General features: G+C 38.7%; 2 protein-coding genes across 2 annotated transcripts in view; one reads left to right on the forward strand and one right to left on the reverse strand.

The window, feature by feature from the left end:
• Positions 1-18,805, forward strand: part of LPIN2 (lipin 2) — a 492,308-nt gene that overhangs the window by 60,671 nt on the left and 412,832 nt on the right. The gene's annotated exons all lie outside the window — the stretch shown is intronic.
• Positions 1-18,805, reverse strand: part of EMILIN2 (elastin microfibril interfacer 2) — a 36,414-nt gene that overhangs the window by 17,102 nt on the left and 507 nt on the right. The window contains exons 3-4 of the mRNA XM_069853923.1: positions 6,234-6,409; positions 1,547-3,481 (exon numbers count right to left, since the gene is read on the reverse strand). Coding sequence (XP_069710024.1) covers positions 1,547-3,481; positions 6,234-6,409 — 2,111 coding nt within the window. The remainder of the gene's footprint in view (positions 1-1,546; positions 3,482-6,233; positions 6,410-18,805) is intronic.

Genomic DNA, 18,805 nt, shown 5'->3' on the forward strand with positions numbered 1-18,805 from the left:
TCATACTGCATTCTAATGGGGACTGGGTCTCCTTTCCAAGATTTAGGGATGAAAGTCCTAACCCTGTCGAATTTAAGTCAAGATTTCACCAAAAGAAATACCTGAGAATTACGGACCCCCTGCATTTTCCTCCACTTCTTCCTTTAAAGGAAGAGAAATGTATTTTTCTTAATTTCACACAAAAGCTTCTCATATCAGAAGGCTCTTTTTGTGCCAAATACTGAAATACATTTAGTTTTAAACAATTAAACACTCAGAACAAAGCCATCTATCACAGGCTTTCGAGTCTCCACCTTGGGATTAAGAAGGATACTCTTCCCAGCAGAAACTACTTTCAGACCTTTCATGAAACACAACTTGTCCAATCAAGCAAGAGCACTCACAGTCCAGCATTTTATCTGCCCAAGCCACCACCAACTGCAAGAGTCCACAGGCTCTTCTCTCAGCCAGGACCTCTTCTGGTTTAGGGCCAGACACAGAAATTGGCCTCTTATTTATCTCACACATGCACAGAATTAAAACCAGAAGCATCAACCAACTGAAGAGTGCAGTTTCGAAACAGTCTCCAGTTACTGTGCTTCAGGAACAGAAACAGGAACTCAGCTTCCTTCTGTAAATTTCAGCTTTCTCAGACAAACAGTCTGTGGCTGAAATTTGGGGCAAGAACTGCAGAGGGAACTAAGTGGCAATTGGCAAGGCCCCTAAATCTTCATGGCAAGGTTCACCAACATGTTGAGGTTACCATTTCATAGCTTTCTGAGCCAATGAGCCAAAGGGAATGTGTGTTTGCCTCCTAGCCATTCTAATGCAAACTATAAACCACCTGTGCAGGTAGATTTGCGCTAACATGTTGGACTACTAACAGAGGTGGCTGAGGTGTGAAAACAACGCCAGCTGGGGTGTGCACCTATTGCCAACTTCCCAGCTACATTGTGGGAATGAAAACTTCTGGGACAGCTACAAAGCAGAAGTTTTACATTGCCACACCAAGATACGCCACAGCTTGTTTGCCAAAGTCTGATATCAAAGTGTTGGTGCTGAATTATAATCACTAATTCATAGTAAGAAAAAAAAAAACTTACAGGGAATCTTACTTATCATAAATTTGAATTCCCTTGACTTCGCTTTCCTCCATTTACTTCTCAATTTCCCCCAAGGAATCAAGAATAATTTCACCAACAAAATAAAATAAACAAAACAAAATATCAAATTAACTGGAATAATACCCACTGATAAGTATTACTTAAAACTCACTTTAAACTTACTGTCCAAAAATATTTGTTTTCCCATTGCCTTTATTCTGGCTCAAAGTAAACATGAAAGCATATAAGACTTCTTTTTTTTTTTGTGAGAATATTTTTTTAATAGCACTCAAGTCCTCTATGGCATTCTAGAGCAAAGAGCCAGAATTAGAATCATTGTAAAAACAAAGTAGAAATTGCATAACATTACATTTTTCCTCCCTAGTTCAGTTCCTTTATAAATGATTCAGAAAAGAAAGCGAGTTGGAAAACAAACAAAACCATTAAATAAAGCAAAACCTTACTTGTGTCAGACTGAGATTTCATCATGCCTTCAATGTCCGTGGTGATTTTGGAGACCTGACTATAAAACTGTTGAACAGAATTTTTGAGGCCAGAAATATCAGTGGAATGAGATGCTATAGTTCCATTTATTTCACGGATGCAGTTCCATAAACTGCTCACGTGTTTATTCAGACCATCTTTTATATTCTGCAAGCTACCCGAGACTGAGTCCAGCTTGCCACAAACTTTTTCAACATGTGAGACTCTGCTCTCAACATCTGAAACACCCTCCTGGATACCTTGGGTTTTTTCTTTGCACTTGCTAAGATCATTCAGGATATGGTCATTCAATTGTTCTAGTCTCTCTTTAATGTCACCACAGCAATTATCACTGGGATGAGCAGTTTGATTTGCAAATGTCCTCTGCATTTGATCAATTTTCCGGAAGACACCTCGTTGTGTTTTTCTACAGGTAGAATTGACACCCAGAAGCTGCTCCTTGCAGCTATTCAGACCATCTTGAAGATTCTTCACATCTTTATCCATGACATTGAGACTATACCGGAATACACGTACATCTCTCTGCATCTTCTGGATGTCACGATGGTTACCCTTAATTAAGTCGAGTTTCTCATTAAAAGAGCTATTTAGGGACTGCAGGAGAACAGAGTTATTCTCTGTTTTCAAAAGCAAGTGATTATATTTGTTGTTACAATTTTCTAGCTCTTTCTGAAGGTCCTCCGTACCTTGTGGTGCAGATTGACATTTCTGCCCACAGAGGTGTTCAAGCAACAGTAGTTTGTTCTTCAGGAAATTCATCTCTGCAGTGAATTGCTCATTTGCAAATCCTGCATCACTGGGCAAGATCGTCCCAGGATTAATAAACATTCCATCTGGGTCTGTGGTATTAGCGATCTCTAAAATAGTGCCTCCTAGTCTATCTTCTAGAGCCCGTAGCTTCTGATCAAACAAGTCTCTCAGCTCATCCACCTCAGCAGCTATAGCACCACGGAGAGTTTCCTCAACATAAAAGCAGTGTTCTTCAGCGTTTCGTTCTGTAACATTCATCCTCGCATCTATCTCCTCCAGCCTCTCACCAAACATGTCTTCAAGATCTGGAGTTGACAATCGACTGATTTCATTATCTATTCTGACATTCAAGATCCTATGTGCTTCCGCAACTCTGTCAATCTTCTTATCTAAATCTTTCATCTGTTCGACAAAGTCATTTCTCTCACCTTCCTTGCAACAACTAGACTTGTTTGATGGAATCTGAGTTCGGAGAGTATTTATTTCTTTTCTCAAGTCATTCTCTTTTCCTTTTATAACATCAATAATTCCTAAACAGTTATTTTCATTGTCATCACACTGCTGCTGGATATCCTGCAGTTTATATTCACAAGAGTTCTTCAGATCTGCCATTTTTTTTTCAAATCCTTCCAGTATTTCCTGTCTGAGGGACTCAAATTTTGAGTCTATATACTCCTTATATATATTGTCACTGGGCATTGTTATTGTAGGTCCCTGTGCTGCCTCCTGCAGTTGTTTTAATTGTCCTTCATAGCCTTTTACTTTTCCGTTCAGTTCCTCCAGCTTGTCATTCCTCATCTTCAAGGCTTCTTTGACCTCAGCTAGCTCAGACTTTATATCTTCCATTTCAAAATCTATAAAAGGGTCTTTTTGATCTTTACTGCTATGGAGTCCAGGCAAATGAATAGTGTCTGTTTCGCCACCAACCGCACTATCGGGCTCTGGGCGATCATAAAGGTTGTTTAGCCAAGTGACCAACATCTTACTAGCATCTTCTTGGACAGTCAACTTTAGGTTTTCGTTCACACCTGCCACGGAGGACTGAAGTTCAAGCACTGATCGTGTAAGTCGAAACAATTCATCCTCAAGAAACTGCATTCTCTTCTCATATGGTGGAGGTTCTGGTGCTTCTGTTGGTTCAGTATCTGTTTAATGGAAACAACATCAAAGTCTGGATGTAAATATTCCAAGTGGTATCTGTTTTAATCAGCTGAGTCTAATTTCACATTTCTTTAAAGAAAAGCAGAACCCCCCTTCTTGTTCAGCAATGAATCTAAGCTATAGCATATATAACAAATCATTATAGATTCATATATATCACAACACAATTACCATAAAGCCACTGCATCTCCTATAACAATAATTTGGGAGGTGCTGCTCCTGAGTTCCCATTGAAAACTTCAGTGCAAATAATTTGTGTGCCTAAAATAGGTTTGTGCTCCAGTATTTTGCTGAACTGGGGTCCAAATGCATATACTAGAAGTGTTTCTGCAAAATATTCCAGTTATCACACCTGCTTCAAAAAGATCTATTTATAGGACACATATTTAAGTGGGCAAGAAAAAATGTACATAAAAGCATAAGCTTTACATATGAGATTAAAGTAACATCAGCGCTATTCTCTTTGAATGAAAAAAGTAAAAGTAGACTTCTAGCTGCAATGTACTTTTTACCTAGCACAAATCATTTAATGAATATGAAATCATGCTTCCAATCCATCTGTCAATGGCAGCACCTCATTTGGAGGGCCACGTACAATTCAAGATGTTAAGTTTCAAGCAAAATGTATGACAATTATAGAAATAGAGAAGAAAGAAAGAAACATTACCAGAGCTCATGACGTATAAACTGCAGGAAAAGGCAAAGTAATTTGCTATTTAGGCTAGAGTGGAGGAGAATGAGAAGTGATATTTTGAGAGGTATCTGCAAACTGGTAAGGAATAAACCATCTCTATATCTGCTACTGATGGGGCAGGGGAAGAAGACTGGGCTTCAGCTGAAGCAAGTGAAGGTGAGGCTTGATAGCTGTACATAAAGTGAAATGCTAGAAGACATTGTCCACATGAAGAGCAGAATTTCTACCACCGAAGGCTGGACAGACATTGTTGATCCTACCTAGAGGATGGATAAACAGACCCCTTAAGATCTGTATAGCCCTTTTTTCTGGATTTCTCAGCAACAAGGCTCTAGTAAGTCAAGATACTCAGTATGAATGCAAACAATCATCTAATATGAATCAAACTTGCAGATCATAATTTTTTTTAGTTTAACAACCATTTAACACCACTTTAACGTGTAGATCCATAAGATCATATTTATTTACTTTCACTCCCATTAATCTTTGCCATTAGACACAGTGGAGTAAACTCTATACATATATCATGTATATTCCTAACAGTGATTTTGCATGGAAGCTTTTATGCAATTCATAATCCAAAGACATTTGCACAGTTAAGGCAAACTATTACAATCATTAAAAGAAGCCCCACACAAAAATCAACTTAAGGAGCTGAAACAAAGAAGAATATATACTTCTTTAAATATAATAGAAAACAGATGCACAGGTTGCTAGTATTAGAATAATTATTTCAGATGACAAGTAAACAACCATGGATAAGAAAAGTTCCGTGACAAATGTTGACTATATTGTTTTGGAGTGGTGTTAGTAGTTAAATCTTCAGTGAAAAGAATTTTAGCACTAGTTCTAAGCTAGGCATGCTAGACATACAGAACAACACTGAGATAGGGTCTGAAAGGCATGCAGTTGGAATTTTTCTTAATTTTAAACTGGATTTCAGCTTAGAGACATTGGAAAGAAGGTAGGAAGTCACAAATCTACTCTTCAAAACTAGCAGGGTGGCCAGTTCCTTTGATAATAAAAAAGTATGCACACACAGAGTGTAGATACTACACACACATTGGTCTATCTTTGCACTAAATTACAGTTCCTTTAGGGTCAGGGCAAAAAGAAAATCTCTAGACGTAAGCAGTGTGCAAGTTACTTAAAAATATCACTTTGTTTTATTATCATCTTTTGGAAATAATATTTTAGGTGGGCTAACAAAATATTTTAAAAACTTACTTTTAAAGCAGGTATATAATCCATAGGCCTGGTTTAAACCCATATATTCAGCCCCAATCCATTTCACTACACAAAAAACACAAGTGGAAATCTGACCGAGTGCTTGCTATACGTGGCACTAATCTCCAAAGGTGCCAGGAAAAGTCCTTCAGAAGGAAACATCTGCTCCCATTTTGTTAATGCAGAAAAGGCATAATACTTCAGCAACAGCACTCCTCTTACCCCTTCAGAAGACACTATCTTATACCAACATCATTCATTCTTTAAGGTAGTTTTTAAGCAACTGAGGCTTGTAATTCCCTTATTGCTTCATTTTAAGGCAGGCAATCTAACATGAATCTGTAAAATCTGCACAAACCCTTGAACAAACAAAACACTGTAAAACTGCTAGGTAGCCTATATATTGTTAAAATCTGTACTGTTCTTTTTTTGTTGTAATAATAGTTAAAATATTCCCGCTCAAATACATTTTTTTCCTTTTTCTGAATATTGAAGAAACCACAAAAAAGCCTCTTTATTACAAATTCTTACAAAAAAAACCCCAACTATAACACAAAGATTTTCCTGAACCACGAGTAGCCAGCTGGCATTTATGGCCAGTGTTCTACACACACCCCTCTGTTATTCTTCAGGAAATTCTCTGTATCAAGACTGTTATTGCCTGGCTGTTATTTTTCCACCAAACAGCATCTTCCATATGGATTTTGTACCTGCCAGTAGTTGAGTTTAATAGAAACCATAAAGGTTCTTACACTTAAAAGACAAAACAGAAAACCAGACATGATCATGCGCATGAAAATTCAAAAAAAAGTTACCCAAGCCTTTCTTCACAACAGCTTTTGCTGGTGTTGTAGGACGACGAGCAGGGTTTGGCTTTTCTGCTGGGCCTTCTTTGCAATCTTCCCCTCTGTACCCAGGACAACATCGCCATTCCAGCTCTGTTACTATCTTATATGCAACTCTGTACCGAGGTCTGAAACTTGTTCGGTATCTGCCAAAACAGAAAGCATTTTAAACGATCTATAACCTAATTGACTATTTAGATTAAAGCTAAACTTTCAACATTTTTTTTAAAATGAAAATAATTTAATTTCACATATGCTTCATTTTCTCCTTCAGACATCGAATGAACAAATGTTTCTGTCTGGGTTTTAAAGTTACTTATGCTCAACACAATCATGCCAGGGAGAGCAAATACAACCAGAGCAGCACGGGGTTTCATGTATGAGCAGTGGGAATATGTGTTGTGGGAAGCAAAGGTTCATCTCATCAGACACTGTTGAGTGTAAAAGTGATTGCCAGTGTATTACTCCATAAATTAAAAAACTTTTTCTTCTGCTTTTCCTCACAAACCCACCCACAGGGCGGTGCTGGCAGCAACTCTTCCAGACATCAAAAAATGTTCCTGCCTTCTTTGTCCCACTTATCTTTCTACAGACTCCACTTAAACCCTTCCTCAGAATTTGAATGTATGGAGCAGTCAAAGCTAGGAGGGACATTCCAGGGAAGGACAAAATGCTGAAAGCATGAGTCAGATAAGGACATGAAAGAAGGAGTCAGATGAAAGTCTGTGACTAACGAACAAATCAACTATTTCCTACTTCAATGCTCCAATTAAGTTGAAGAGGATCTTGCAGACAAACCTCCACACACATTATGTACATAAAACCTTAGGTTTCCATGATTAATGACTCAAAAGTTAATAAATGGCAAACTGATTCTGGTTGGACAATTTTCTTTAACCATAGCCTTCTTCCCTAACTTTCCTTCAGAACACATACCGCAAGTTCAGCTGCAGTCTGGCACTATGGTATCCCACCAGACCATATACAGAGGCTGTACTTTTTTATAATAATTAAATCAATTTAAAGTACAGTTCATTTTGAGTTGAGAGATGAAGTAAATAAATAAAACAGGGATTTATCACCTGAGCTCTACAAATTAGTAGCAAACATACTGCAGTAGAAGCAAAAGTATTAGCCCAACTTCTCATGTGAATTCTTCTCTCTGAATAAAACCACCACCATACTATTAACCTCCTTATCACACCTGCAGACCTTTTTTCCTTAAGACTTATTTCAGATTAGAACAACAGTTCGCATCCATTAATGAATGACAGACTCACTTCAGAGCTGAGATGTCCTTAAAGTAGCAATACCGTCCGAAGAAATACAGGATGGCAGAAGGAACTCAACAGGAGGTCCTGCAATGGATCACATTTGTAGCCTGGCTGAGCTCACAGGCAGTGTACTTTGGGACAGAGAGAATACCATGCAGAATGGGCACCAGAAACAGCCATGTGATCACAGGAAAAAAACCCAACCCACCACAAAAACCCTACATGTTTCATCAAAGTAAACATTTTTGGTATTAATATGCAGAAATCATTATTGTCTGAAAATAATCAGTTGCAAGCTACCAGATGGAAAGAGTTAAATCTTACACTAACTGTGAAACAGTTTCTCTGGAAAGTCACAAAACAAGAGCCTAACCCTTACCCTTCAAAGCTTCTCTTGCCATTGCCTGCAAATAATTGCTGAAATAATTCTGTGTTTTTTTACTCAGCATCCAGGTCACCTTCAGAGACATAGTTTTCATATTATGTCCGACATCTGACAGGCATTAACCATTTTGGTAAGCTGCTGAGAAAACTTGGGGCAAGGGGAAGGTTTCGAAGCCTTAACTGTGAACTTGTTTCTTTTCCAACCATATCTTTCTCAATTCTGCTACAGTATATTCTAATTTTTGCATTTCAGGACACACTCTTCGGCATAATTACTTTATCTATGACCTCTCTTTTAAGAGGAGAAAGTTACTTCAACTAGAGACAATGTCCTATTTTTCCAGCTGTCTGAGTGTGAAAGTTTTATTCCAATATGCCTCCTTGAATTCCCTTCTCCTGTGAATCTTCACAGGCAGGTAGGGGCAGGCTAGGCTGTAACTCTATTATTAGGTGCTCATAACTGAAGTGGTTTGTTGTGGCTGTCAGCTTTTCAGTTTCTGACCAAGACCAAGTAAACTCAGAGAGGGTTTCCAATCCTTTTTTACCTTCACAATGACATATATGAAACAGCTGTAGACCGCACTCCAGTTCATAATTTCTTATACAATTTTCACCAAAACATCTGCTGAATCCTGTTTACAAATGTAAAATACAGACAGCCCCAAGGTCAAGTGTTTTAAAAATTAAATAGAGGAGTTTAATGTAGAGGGCACCATTGGGAAGGAAAACATCCTGGCCACCCAGGAACTTCCTTTTCCATCTCCTTTATCTGAAGCACTATACTACACATCATGTAGGTGATTTGGGTTTGATTCCTTTCCTTCCAACTAGCTGCCAGAGTCAGAGGAGTGAGAGGATTAGCTGGACGCTTTAGTGTTTTGAAGTGGTTTGAGAGTCACTACAACCTCTCTCACAACTACCACATTACTGAAATGCAAACTTTGAACTTCCAGATCAATTTTCACATGCCAGAAATGGTTGTACATACTTTTCTCTGACTTCCATAAAACACTACACAACTCGAAACTTTGTGTGTGTTCCTCTCTATTCTTTTGGAATCAAACTCCTTCCTGAATGTTGCAGCATTAAGACACATTTCTCTACTTTTTCCCAACAAAGTTTTAAGAATATAGCTGAAACAAATTTTATAAAAGGATAAGAACAACTTTTATGCAAATCATGCACATCTTTGCTCATATTACAGAACAAGGATTTTCCTTGTACCATTTCTGCCATTCTTATCATGCTTTTGACAAGTCTCTCTTTGCATACTTTCTCTGTAGTCATGTTCATCAATGTAGACACCTCCAGACAACTTCAACATTCAGAAAAAAATAAATCACAAGACAAAGCCAAAATACAAAAGAAGACTATAAACAAATTAAAAGAAACCAAGCTTAGTATTTTTCATATGGGTAAATTATAAAACTTTTTCAATCTCCATTTTAAAAATAAAAAATAAGGAAGTCCAGCATTCTCATTCCTTTTCATTTCATAGTTTCACAATCCTAATAGGCATTAAATGTTTTAATATGATTTAATATAAAAATCAGTTGAAAAATTAGTCATTCCAAATTATGAAATACAAACACTGCCTATCTACAACTTTTAAAATGCTGTAGCAGTCTACTCCTTACAAATTCTTCCAAGTATTACAGCTCAAGCAAAAACGCAACTTGGATCTGTTTTGATTTCAGCTGTGGCACATCAAATACAGACTAACCTGAACCACAGTTCTCCTAGAGCAAAAATAAGCTAGAATCGAAAAGCTTCAAAATCTGAGAACAACTTTCATATCTTACATCTTTACCTGTGGTAACGAGACGTCTATACTTAGAGATGGCTCAGAAATTCAGTTGAGATTTACTTAGCAGAACTATTGCCCCCCTAAACTGCCAGCCCAGCTAAACAAATCACACACAGAGTCCCATTTACTTCAGCAATGCTTGTCACATAAGGCTGGGAAAAAGCAACTTGCCCCAACATTTTTCTAATATTAAAGTTCCTGAAAGATCACAGCTTCATTGCTACAGCTTCCCTACTGATTATATGCTTCATACACACTTGTGGAAGTTGCCTGTGCAAAGAATTGTGTTACAGTGCCAGCACCATCCATATGCGTTGAGAAATAATAGTCACCAGCACGCATCCAGACCAAGGGAGTTTTTCAATCATACGGATTTTTTTAAAGCCAGAACTTTGCTCACTTAGAGGATTTCAGTGGAGGAGCTGGAGACTTCCAGGATTTTGAGAGGATACAACAGTCTAACAACATTGAACACAATCATATTTGTGGTTACAGTTCTAACAAAACAAAACATTAGGGACCACATCCAGAATTTGTGGTTCTACATATTTTAATGAAATAGGACTGGAAGGTACTAGAATACACAGATCAAATATGTCTTTCTTTACATTTGCTGTATTCTGACTCCAACTGCTCATAGTCACAGCAAATATAGAATAAAATTTGCTTCTCTATGCAGCTGAGTAGAGTTATGTGGTTGGAACATATCATGCCCAGGTTTCACATCTTTTATCTTGTGTTAATCCTTATGAAGTTACCTAGTGAGACAATTTGGTCAAAATAATCCTTATGAAGTTACCTAGTGAGACAATTTGGTCAAAAGCATTCATAAAAGCTTTATAAATCTCTTAGAGAATTGAGGCCCCACTCTAATACCTGTATATGCTGGAATGTAATTAAAAAATATTAAAACATTAAATCTTCCTTCATTAGACTTGGATTTCTGTTACGCAAGTAAGTGTTCGTAAAGACAATTATTTTCACAAGTGTCTCAAAGAAAACAAAAAAAATATCTTATGTGGTTAAAAGCTGAACACAATACATCTGTATTTATTGTGCTGAGTCATCCCATCATCTTGTAGACTTCCAGACTAAGATGATAAGTCATATCCTTTTGGTAAATTGAACTAAATACTATAAATTAAATAATTCTTTTTAAAAGCACGAATAAAGGGTAACTTCAACAGTCTCTAATCTTTCTTTGCCACAGAGAAAGTAAGAACAGCTAGTGTTTAGGAGTCTTTCCACAACAGCTACCAACAGCTACTATAGTCACCATGAACTCAACATACTGACCAAATGAGAAAACATGTTCAGAACGCTAATGACAATTTCCACTTTAAATATCTAAGTATTTTACAGTTGAAGTAAATACATACAGTGCAGCAATAGCATTCAAATATTCTTCCTCTTTGAGAGAAAACTATTTTATTAGGGAAAACGCTTAATTAAAAATTCACATTTGCTGCAAATGCTAGACATTTTGACTAGGGAACAAGCTATAATTTTCTCATGGTGCTAAACCACAGAAGGAAGCAGTTAGCACTGATATTTGGAATGTCACCTAAGACTGATAAAACAAATCAGAAACATTTGGATGAAGTTGTGGGAAAACATATGGCTCACTTCTGTAACTAGATATTAACATACAACCTTTAGGGAAATGCATGGAGATAAGTGCCACCACATCCTCACTTTGAGGAAGAGACTGCAGAATCAGCATATGTTTCTACATAAGCAGAGTATAAAGTGTTTATTCTGAGCACAAAACTTCGAGGTCGGTCCAAAATACTGTAGTCATTGGAACAGGTCCCATAACTTCAGTCTGCAAATCATAGTTGTATTGAATAGAAGACAACAATTCTTAACTACTTAGTAGTTTTACCCACCGTAAACCTATTCTTCATAAATCATATAGTCTGCTTTTGCATGTCCCAGTCATCCAAATCTCCAATTTATTGCAACAAGAGGCACATAGACACACACATCCCCCAAATACCACCTAGAAGATATAATTAAATGCAATCATATTTTGACCAATCACTCTTTTTTCTTGTAGGCTGCAAAGGTTTCTGCTGAAAGTATACCTAGGTCAGCCATTCATACCCCACTGTTACTAAACCAGAACCAGATTATCGCAGGTTTTCTGTATCCCAGGAGTGCAGGCATAATTGCAAGCAATTGAAATAGTGAACATCAGGTGCCTATTGTGTAGGTATGGAGAGGTGCTAGTTGTCTGTATTTCCATTATGGCCAACAGAAATATAGTCAGTACAGCCCGTAGAGTTGAAACAGGGATACATCTCATCCTAAAGACATTATTTACATCCGATTACCTAAAGAGCACATTGGACACCATTGACTTGCAGTTGAGTTGCTGCTACTGCAGATGTCCAAGTTCCCATGCTCACATTCATCCCTCTATACAGCAGACAACACCACAGGGCTTCATTTGTAGTTCCATGCAAAATCTCAAGAAGTGTCAGTGTCCATCAACTATATGGTTAATTTTGATGTCATACATCTCAGTTAGACTTTTTCTATCTAAAAAACGAGATTAAAAATACAATTTTCATTCTCATAAGAGAAATGTTTCTTCTTGGGAAGAAACAATCAAGGGACTGCACACTTTGAAACATGCCCCCATGTCTCATACTAATGGTTTATTTTTCCAAGGATGTGTTGTTTGTGTGTGTGTGTATGGATATATATATATGTACCTCCATATACGTCCCCCATTTCTCTCTCTCCCTTAGCCATCAAGGATTGTACTCTTAAAAAGATGACCACGGAAGTCCAGTAGGGATTGCCCAAAAAGTAAGTTTCAGGTTCAAAATTCTAGTACTTTTAATGATCATGATTTACCACTCCTTAAAGCTAAGTAGGCATTGTCTTCTAATGAGCAGAGAAACCTCCACATCAGATGCATTTACATAACTTAGAGCCACAAGACAAGGCTCAAAGCAGAGCTTCCTTCTTGGAATTTAAAAACTTGAATAATCTCACGTGGTTGCTTCCTTCCATGTTGTCACAAGATAAACTGATGCCAGTTAGCCACATGACAGACCAACAATAAGCCACTAAAAGCCCACTAAATAAAATCATAGGAGAACTCTGAAAATATAGTGCTTTCAAAAGGATTTCAGAAAGAAACTGCAGAGCAGCACAGTGATGTAACCTAAAAATGATGGAGCCGGAAGGGATTTTGCAACAGGTAATGTGTTAACAACATCTGTACCCTCTTCCAGCAGCACAGACCAAATTTCTTACATTATGCCACTGGAAAAGTTAAGTGAGGATGCAGATCACTGCTCCTGAAAAAGTTGCCTGAGAAACTGAGCTCCACTAGTATCTTTTCTGCTTCTCTGCTCATGACACATGTTTGTTTCTAGGATCATTCCAAGAAATATTTAGTGCTGACAGAATATTTGAAAACATACACAGCACAGATAACCAATACTTTTATGAATGCAAGAGCTAACCTGTGGGATTAACTGGGACCTCAACTTTCAGAATAAAATGCAGCATTGTTTTGCAAGCTGATACTTTTCAAGACACTAGGTCAAAAGTGAAGCAGAGGGCTGAAGAAAGATGAGATGTGAATGCAAAAAAGAAGTCAAATGGGAGTAATAATCTTCAATGTATAAAACTGGCACTGCCCATTTTCTAATGGGGCAGAATGTTCCTTGGTTATTTGGGTGATACAAGACAAAATAGACCTTAAAAAGACCTGCAGTTCCCAAAAATTAACAATTTGTTGTTTTGGCAACAGTTTAGTGCTTAACTAAAGAAGAGGCCCCAGACCTCTAGACCACACATTTCTCAAATAAAAACGTAAAAGCAGCATTTATAACTACATTATCATGAACTGATGAACAGTTTGTGATTTTTTGAATTATTGCAACAAACTCAAATGATGTGAAATGAAAATTTCCCGTTTGGGTCACAGAAGAGAAAGATCCTGTTGCATTCAGTACACAGAGGCAGAGATACACAATTTCAAGCACAAGGAGACAGCCAGGAAAGTTTACCACACCCAGCAGGCGCTCAAAGATTTTCAAACAAGCACTCCAGGAAACTGAAGTATGTTCTGAAGGTTTTTAAGTTTTCAATGCACAGCCCCTTAGGCTAGCCTCCCTGTGTAGTCAGCTAGCTGGAGCCTGTACAAAGAAATTCTGCTTCATACAAAATGCACTAAGTAGGAAAAAAAATCCTACAGACCTTTTTAGATACGCGAAGGGGAAACATTAAACAGCCCTCATTTTCCCTTCAAGATTTTGTGCATCATGCACGTTTTTCTTATGAGATATACATTGCGAGAAGCCAGCGGCAAATACAGGCTCTGATTCGTGCTGACTCGCATATCTTAGGTTTTATCCTGCCTGGTGCTGAGCACTCTGACGCTGTTCTGTATGCTTAATATCTAGCAAGCAAACACTCTCAGAGAAAACTACATTGAGACTGTTGAAGGGCTGAAAACTACATATGGACTTCCTACACAATCCTAGTCTGGGGCTGATGTGCTCCACCCAGGTTTTTCAAGGGCTGCAAGAGAATTGTAAACCGATGAAGCCATTTAACTAATAAATATTGAACACTGCTTACTAAAGCTGTGTGTTACTAATAAGTAGGCATCTATGCCAATATGACTGCAGAAAACTAGCAGAAACAGTCTCTAAAGTTATTTCAGCCTTTTACTTTAAATCCTCCTCTTGGCAATGATTAAAATCGTGATTAGTTTGGCAGCAGGCTTACTTACGGTCATTTGAAAGTATTAAATGACATGAAGTTGGAAAATATTGCTCAATGAGAGATTTGGAGAGGCTTGCTAATTCAGCTGTAGTGATTCATTCATCATTTTCTTGACCATTTTCTAAGTATGCGCAACCTAGTGAAATAATGAGTTTGCTTATCGTACATTTATCATTAGTCTAAAGATGAGAAGCTCACACTAAATCATGAAATCCACTTCCCACAAGCTAAGGACAGGTGACCCGCCTTGTTACATACTTGAGCACACAAATACCTTTACACACATGAGCAGAATTAATGGGGTCTGGTATTTGAATTAGGGGATCTGATAAAACATCCTTTCTTCAAGTCCCTGGGCAACATGATCTAACTTTCAAGCTAGCTCTGCTGTTAGCTGGGGGCTGTGAGGGTATTATATGACCTTCAGAGGTTCCTCCTAATCTGTTTTTTTTTCTATTTGATTTACTACCTCATTCAGGGGGATTCCATTTGCCAGTTCAGTAGCAAAGGTAGAAAGTCAGAAAACATCCTTCTCCTTCAGCCACCTCATTTCACTTCAAACTTTAAAATTAAGGTCTTACTAGCAAGATCAGTTTTGCCTCAAAATGCTGGGCCATAAATTGGAGCACCTGTGGTACAGTCAGGTGTCCCAACATACTCTACAGTACAAGAGGCGAAACAAACAACTGGAATAACAACATCCTTCCCTGAAGTGGCTACATTGAGCAGAGCATGTCCAAATGAAACCACAGCCCTAAAAAGTGTGTAGGATCTAGCCAGAAGGGTGATACATTTTGCTTTTACAATCAGCCAATGCTATTAGTTACAAATTGCTAATAATGCTAATTAAGTTACTAACCAATTCATAAGAAAGCTAGGAAAGGAAATCCACAACAAAAGAAGTGGGGAAGGGTCAGTTATTTATGAAGCAGTATTAAATTTCAAAAGACACAAGTTGTCTTTAGTGGGTAAAAACACTAATATTTTTGTATAAGCATCTTTCAGTCCAGTGACCCACTAATAACAAAGTTCCTCACTCCTTTGCTAGTTACAGTTTTAAGAAAAATAAATCAGGAGCCCTTCATACTTCAAAGGGAATAAACTTCAAAGGGCCCTTCTGTTTTTTCTTTCTGCTCCTTCTCTTCCTATCTCTTTAGCAGCCACACTTCAACGCACATTTATCCTTGACACCTTAATCAGCCAAAGTATTCACTAACTTTTCTGTGAGGAAATGCACTATTGAGCCCAAATACCTATAAAACACTCAAATAATGAAGTAATAATTTCCTGAATTTCAACTTAACATATCAGGAAATAAACTCTGTAGTCAAACTGCAGTTACAGTTAACACTCCTAGAAGTGCAGTCATTCTAACAGTGACAGTGGGGTCAGATAAATGATATTTTAATAGGCCTAAAGGGTAGACAAAAAGGGTTCATGCATGCATATGATTTTTAGGCTTAATCACCAGAGTCTTCTCTTTCTGAAAAATATCAAATAATTTAAAAAATCAGTGCTGTTGTAATCCGTATCTGCAGTACACACTCTCTTGTGAATGTGAAGAACATGTGGAACTCAGGAGTACACTGTGTTTAAGGAACTGAAATGCTCCCTTATAAAATGCAGTGACCTTTTAATTTAAGTAATTGTCATGCATAACCTAGACTGTACCTAAAGATTAGAAGGGCTCTTTAAACCTAGTCTCAAACTGATTTAAATAAAACAGTAAATCCACTGACTGACAAAAAAAAAAAGCCCCCATACTACTTAAGTACTAATAAAACTCATATATCTATGATACTGTTCACAAACTCTTTGTTTGACATGGATCACACAGTCCCCACTATCTGCAGTAAAACGAGCTCTTAGATGAACCACGGTATCAGAAGGAGACTACACAGGGACTGTAGTTTATTCCAATGAATATCTCCTATTTAGTTCATTGTTAACTTCTGTGTGTAAGAGTATAAAGGAAAAAAGAGAATAATTTCAGAAAAGTCCTCACAGTAATTTCTTTGTTGCTTTTCTAGCTCTTTCCTGTCCTATTTTTGTCCACATTAGCTAAAAATGTATAAACACATTTCGTTATTCAGACTGCTACTCCTACTGAATTAAACAATACTTTTCACAAGAATGAAATACCCTTGTTCCCAGGGGGTGGCAGGATTTGAACCGTGTATTTCAAATGCATTGGATTAGTTCCTTTATTACTCTGCGACTAAAACAACACATGTACCAGCAACAGATAGAAAAATAAAAGTCACAGCCTATAAACAGAGAGTTTTGAACAACATTTCAAGATTTTGATATTCCAGCTGCTTTCAGTGTTAATCAGCTGGTGTTTTAATAGGTACTTAAAAAAATTTTATGTTAAGAATAAAGAATTATTTTGCTGTCGTCGTTAGGGTTATGAAGAAAGTAACAGAAATGCAAACTGAGGAAACGAAGGCTTACGATAAGTATCTAATTCCATTCTCAAAAGAACAAAAAAGCCTCATGAGATTGGCCACCGCAAGCGAGACCAAGTGTCTGTTTAGCTCCATATTCTCTCTCTGGCAGCCGCCAACTCCAGATGTTTAGGAGAAGCACAAGGACAGACAATGCCATTTCACAGAACCACAGAGTAATCTGGAAGGGATGAGATCTCTGGAGGTCATCCAGTCCAGACCCGGCTCAAGCTGGGCTTTCCCTTCTGACTCCTGCCAAGCTTCTCACCCATTCAAGCAGTTCCCGGTTCAGGAATTTCCTGAGCTAGAAGCAATGCATTTGCACTTTCTTCATTATCTGATAGCAGACAGTCCAAGAAAATCCTGATTTACCGCCTCCGAAATTCCTTATCTTAATGCTTGGTGATTTATGTGTCCAAAGAGATCAGTTTCAACCCCTCCTCACTCCTCCGTAGCTCCATTACTGAGACTCCACACCACAGAGGGCACACCCCATTACACAGCCCATAAGCTCAGTCAGAAGTCAAAATAGAGCATTTTGACACTCCAAAGAGAAACACGGGAAATTACACAAGACAGTGTTATTCAGCTGTCTGCTGCCTTTGTTATTTCCCTCAAATTCCAGTATTTATATATTTTGTTACAGAAAAGCTTTTTTTTTTTTTAACAAAAATACCAACCCAAACAAACAGAAAACAGAGCATTTGAATACCAAACTCCCAACACCTACTGTCACAGACCCCAGGGTGGCATCATCATCAATGTCTGCTATTTCAGCAGCACCCAGGACCTAGCAGCCTCACTGTTTCATGCCAAAATAAAAGCTAGTTATTCTTTGTTGTAATAGAATCCTCATCATCACCTTAGTCCAACTCTCAGCCTCATCCCACGAAAACCTATGTGTGTTCTTCCACTGATTTCTGGGGGAGGTGAAATGGTTTTACAGAGTGCTTGTCACCTACAGCTTTCAAACAGAAGTGAACAAATATGACTGCTTTCCAAGTGGAGAAACTGAGGAAAGCGGATTTGCCCGAGTTTAGCCAGAAAATAAGTGAGACCCAGCTGTTCCCTGACTCCGGCTGTACCTGTGGGCTCACGCAGCCTTGCTACAGCACACCTGGCTGTAGGTGGTTTACAGACTACCACACGATTACACTCAACAGCATGAAGCCTAAAATAAAACAATTAACTTTGTATTATCCCCTCTAACAATCTCTGCACTGGCTGCTCTCCCTGCTGGACAACTGACAGGGATATGCAGAGTGTTCAGCGTGCTGGCTCACGTCCCTGGTTCTCCCTTGCCGTTATGCATCCATCCAGCTACACAGAGTAACCATAAAACCGGTTTCGAGCACCGCTGCACCCAGGCAAACCTGGACCACGGTTGCGCAGGTGGGCTCCTAACAGGTGCTGGTGTGTATGGGAAGTATCCTGCATGTTTCCCACCTCCGTGCCAAGCATACCACAGGTTTTGAGCGCCACGGCACCTTGGCAAACCCAGACCAGAGCTGTGCAGGTGTGCTCCCTGCAGGTGCCGGCATTCCCGCGCGCTTTACCACCTGCGTGCCAGCCAAGCCGACAAGGTGTGCCGGTGCAGCTCGTTTCCCGCTGCGCGCAGCGGACTGGCTGTCCAGACCAACAATGCGCTCAATCTGGCTCCAATTAGCTTCGGCAGCCTTGTGTTTGCAGTGGGAGGGAGCGCTTTGTTCGGGGTGGCTGTGCTGGGGAGCAGAGGGCGATACGCGTCCTCCTGCTTTTGCTCGGTGGGTGCCACGCACGGAGCGAGCGCAGCAGCTGCCGAAGCTTCTCCATCGGGGCTTGGCCAAGCGGGTGTCCAAGCACACACACGCTCCCCCTTTTCCCGAGGTCGCCTCCTCA

The sequence above is a fragment of the Phaenicophaeus curvirostris genome, chromosome 3 (assembly GCF_032191515.1).
Source record: "Phaenicophaeus curvirostris isolate KB17595 chromosome 3, BPBGC_Pcur_1.0, whole genome shotgun sequence".
NCBI lineage: Eukaryota > Metazoa > Chordata > Aves > Cuculiformes > Cuculidae > Phaenicophaeus > Phaenicophaeus curvirostris.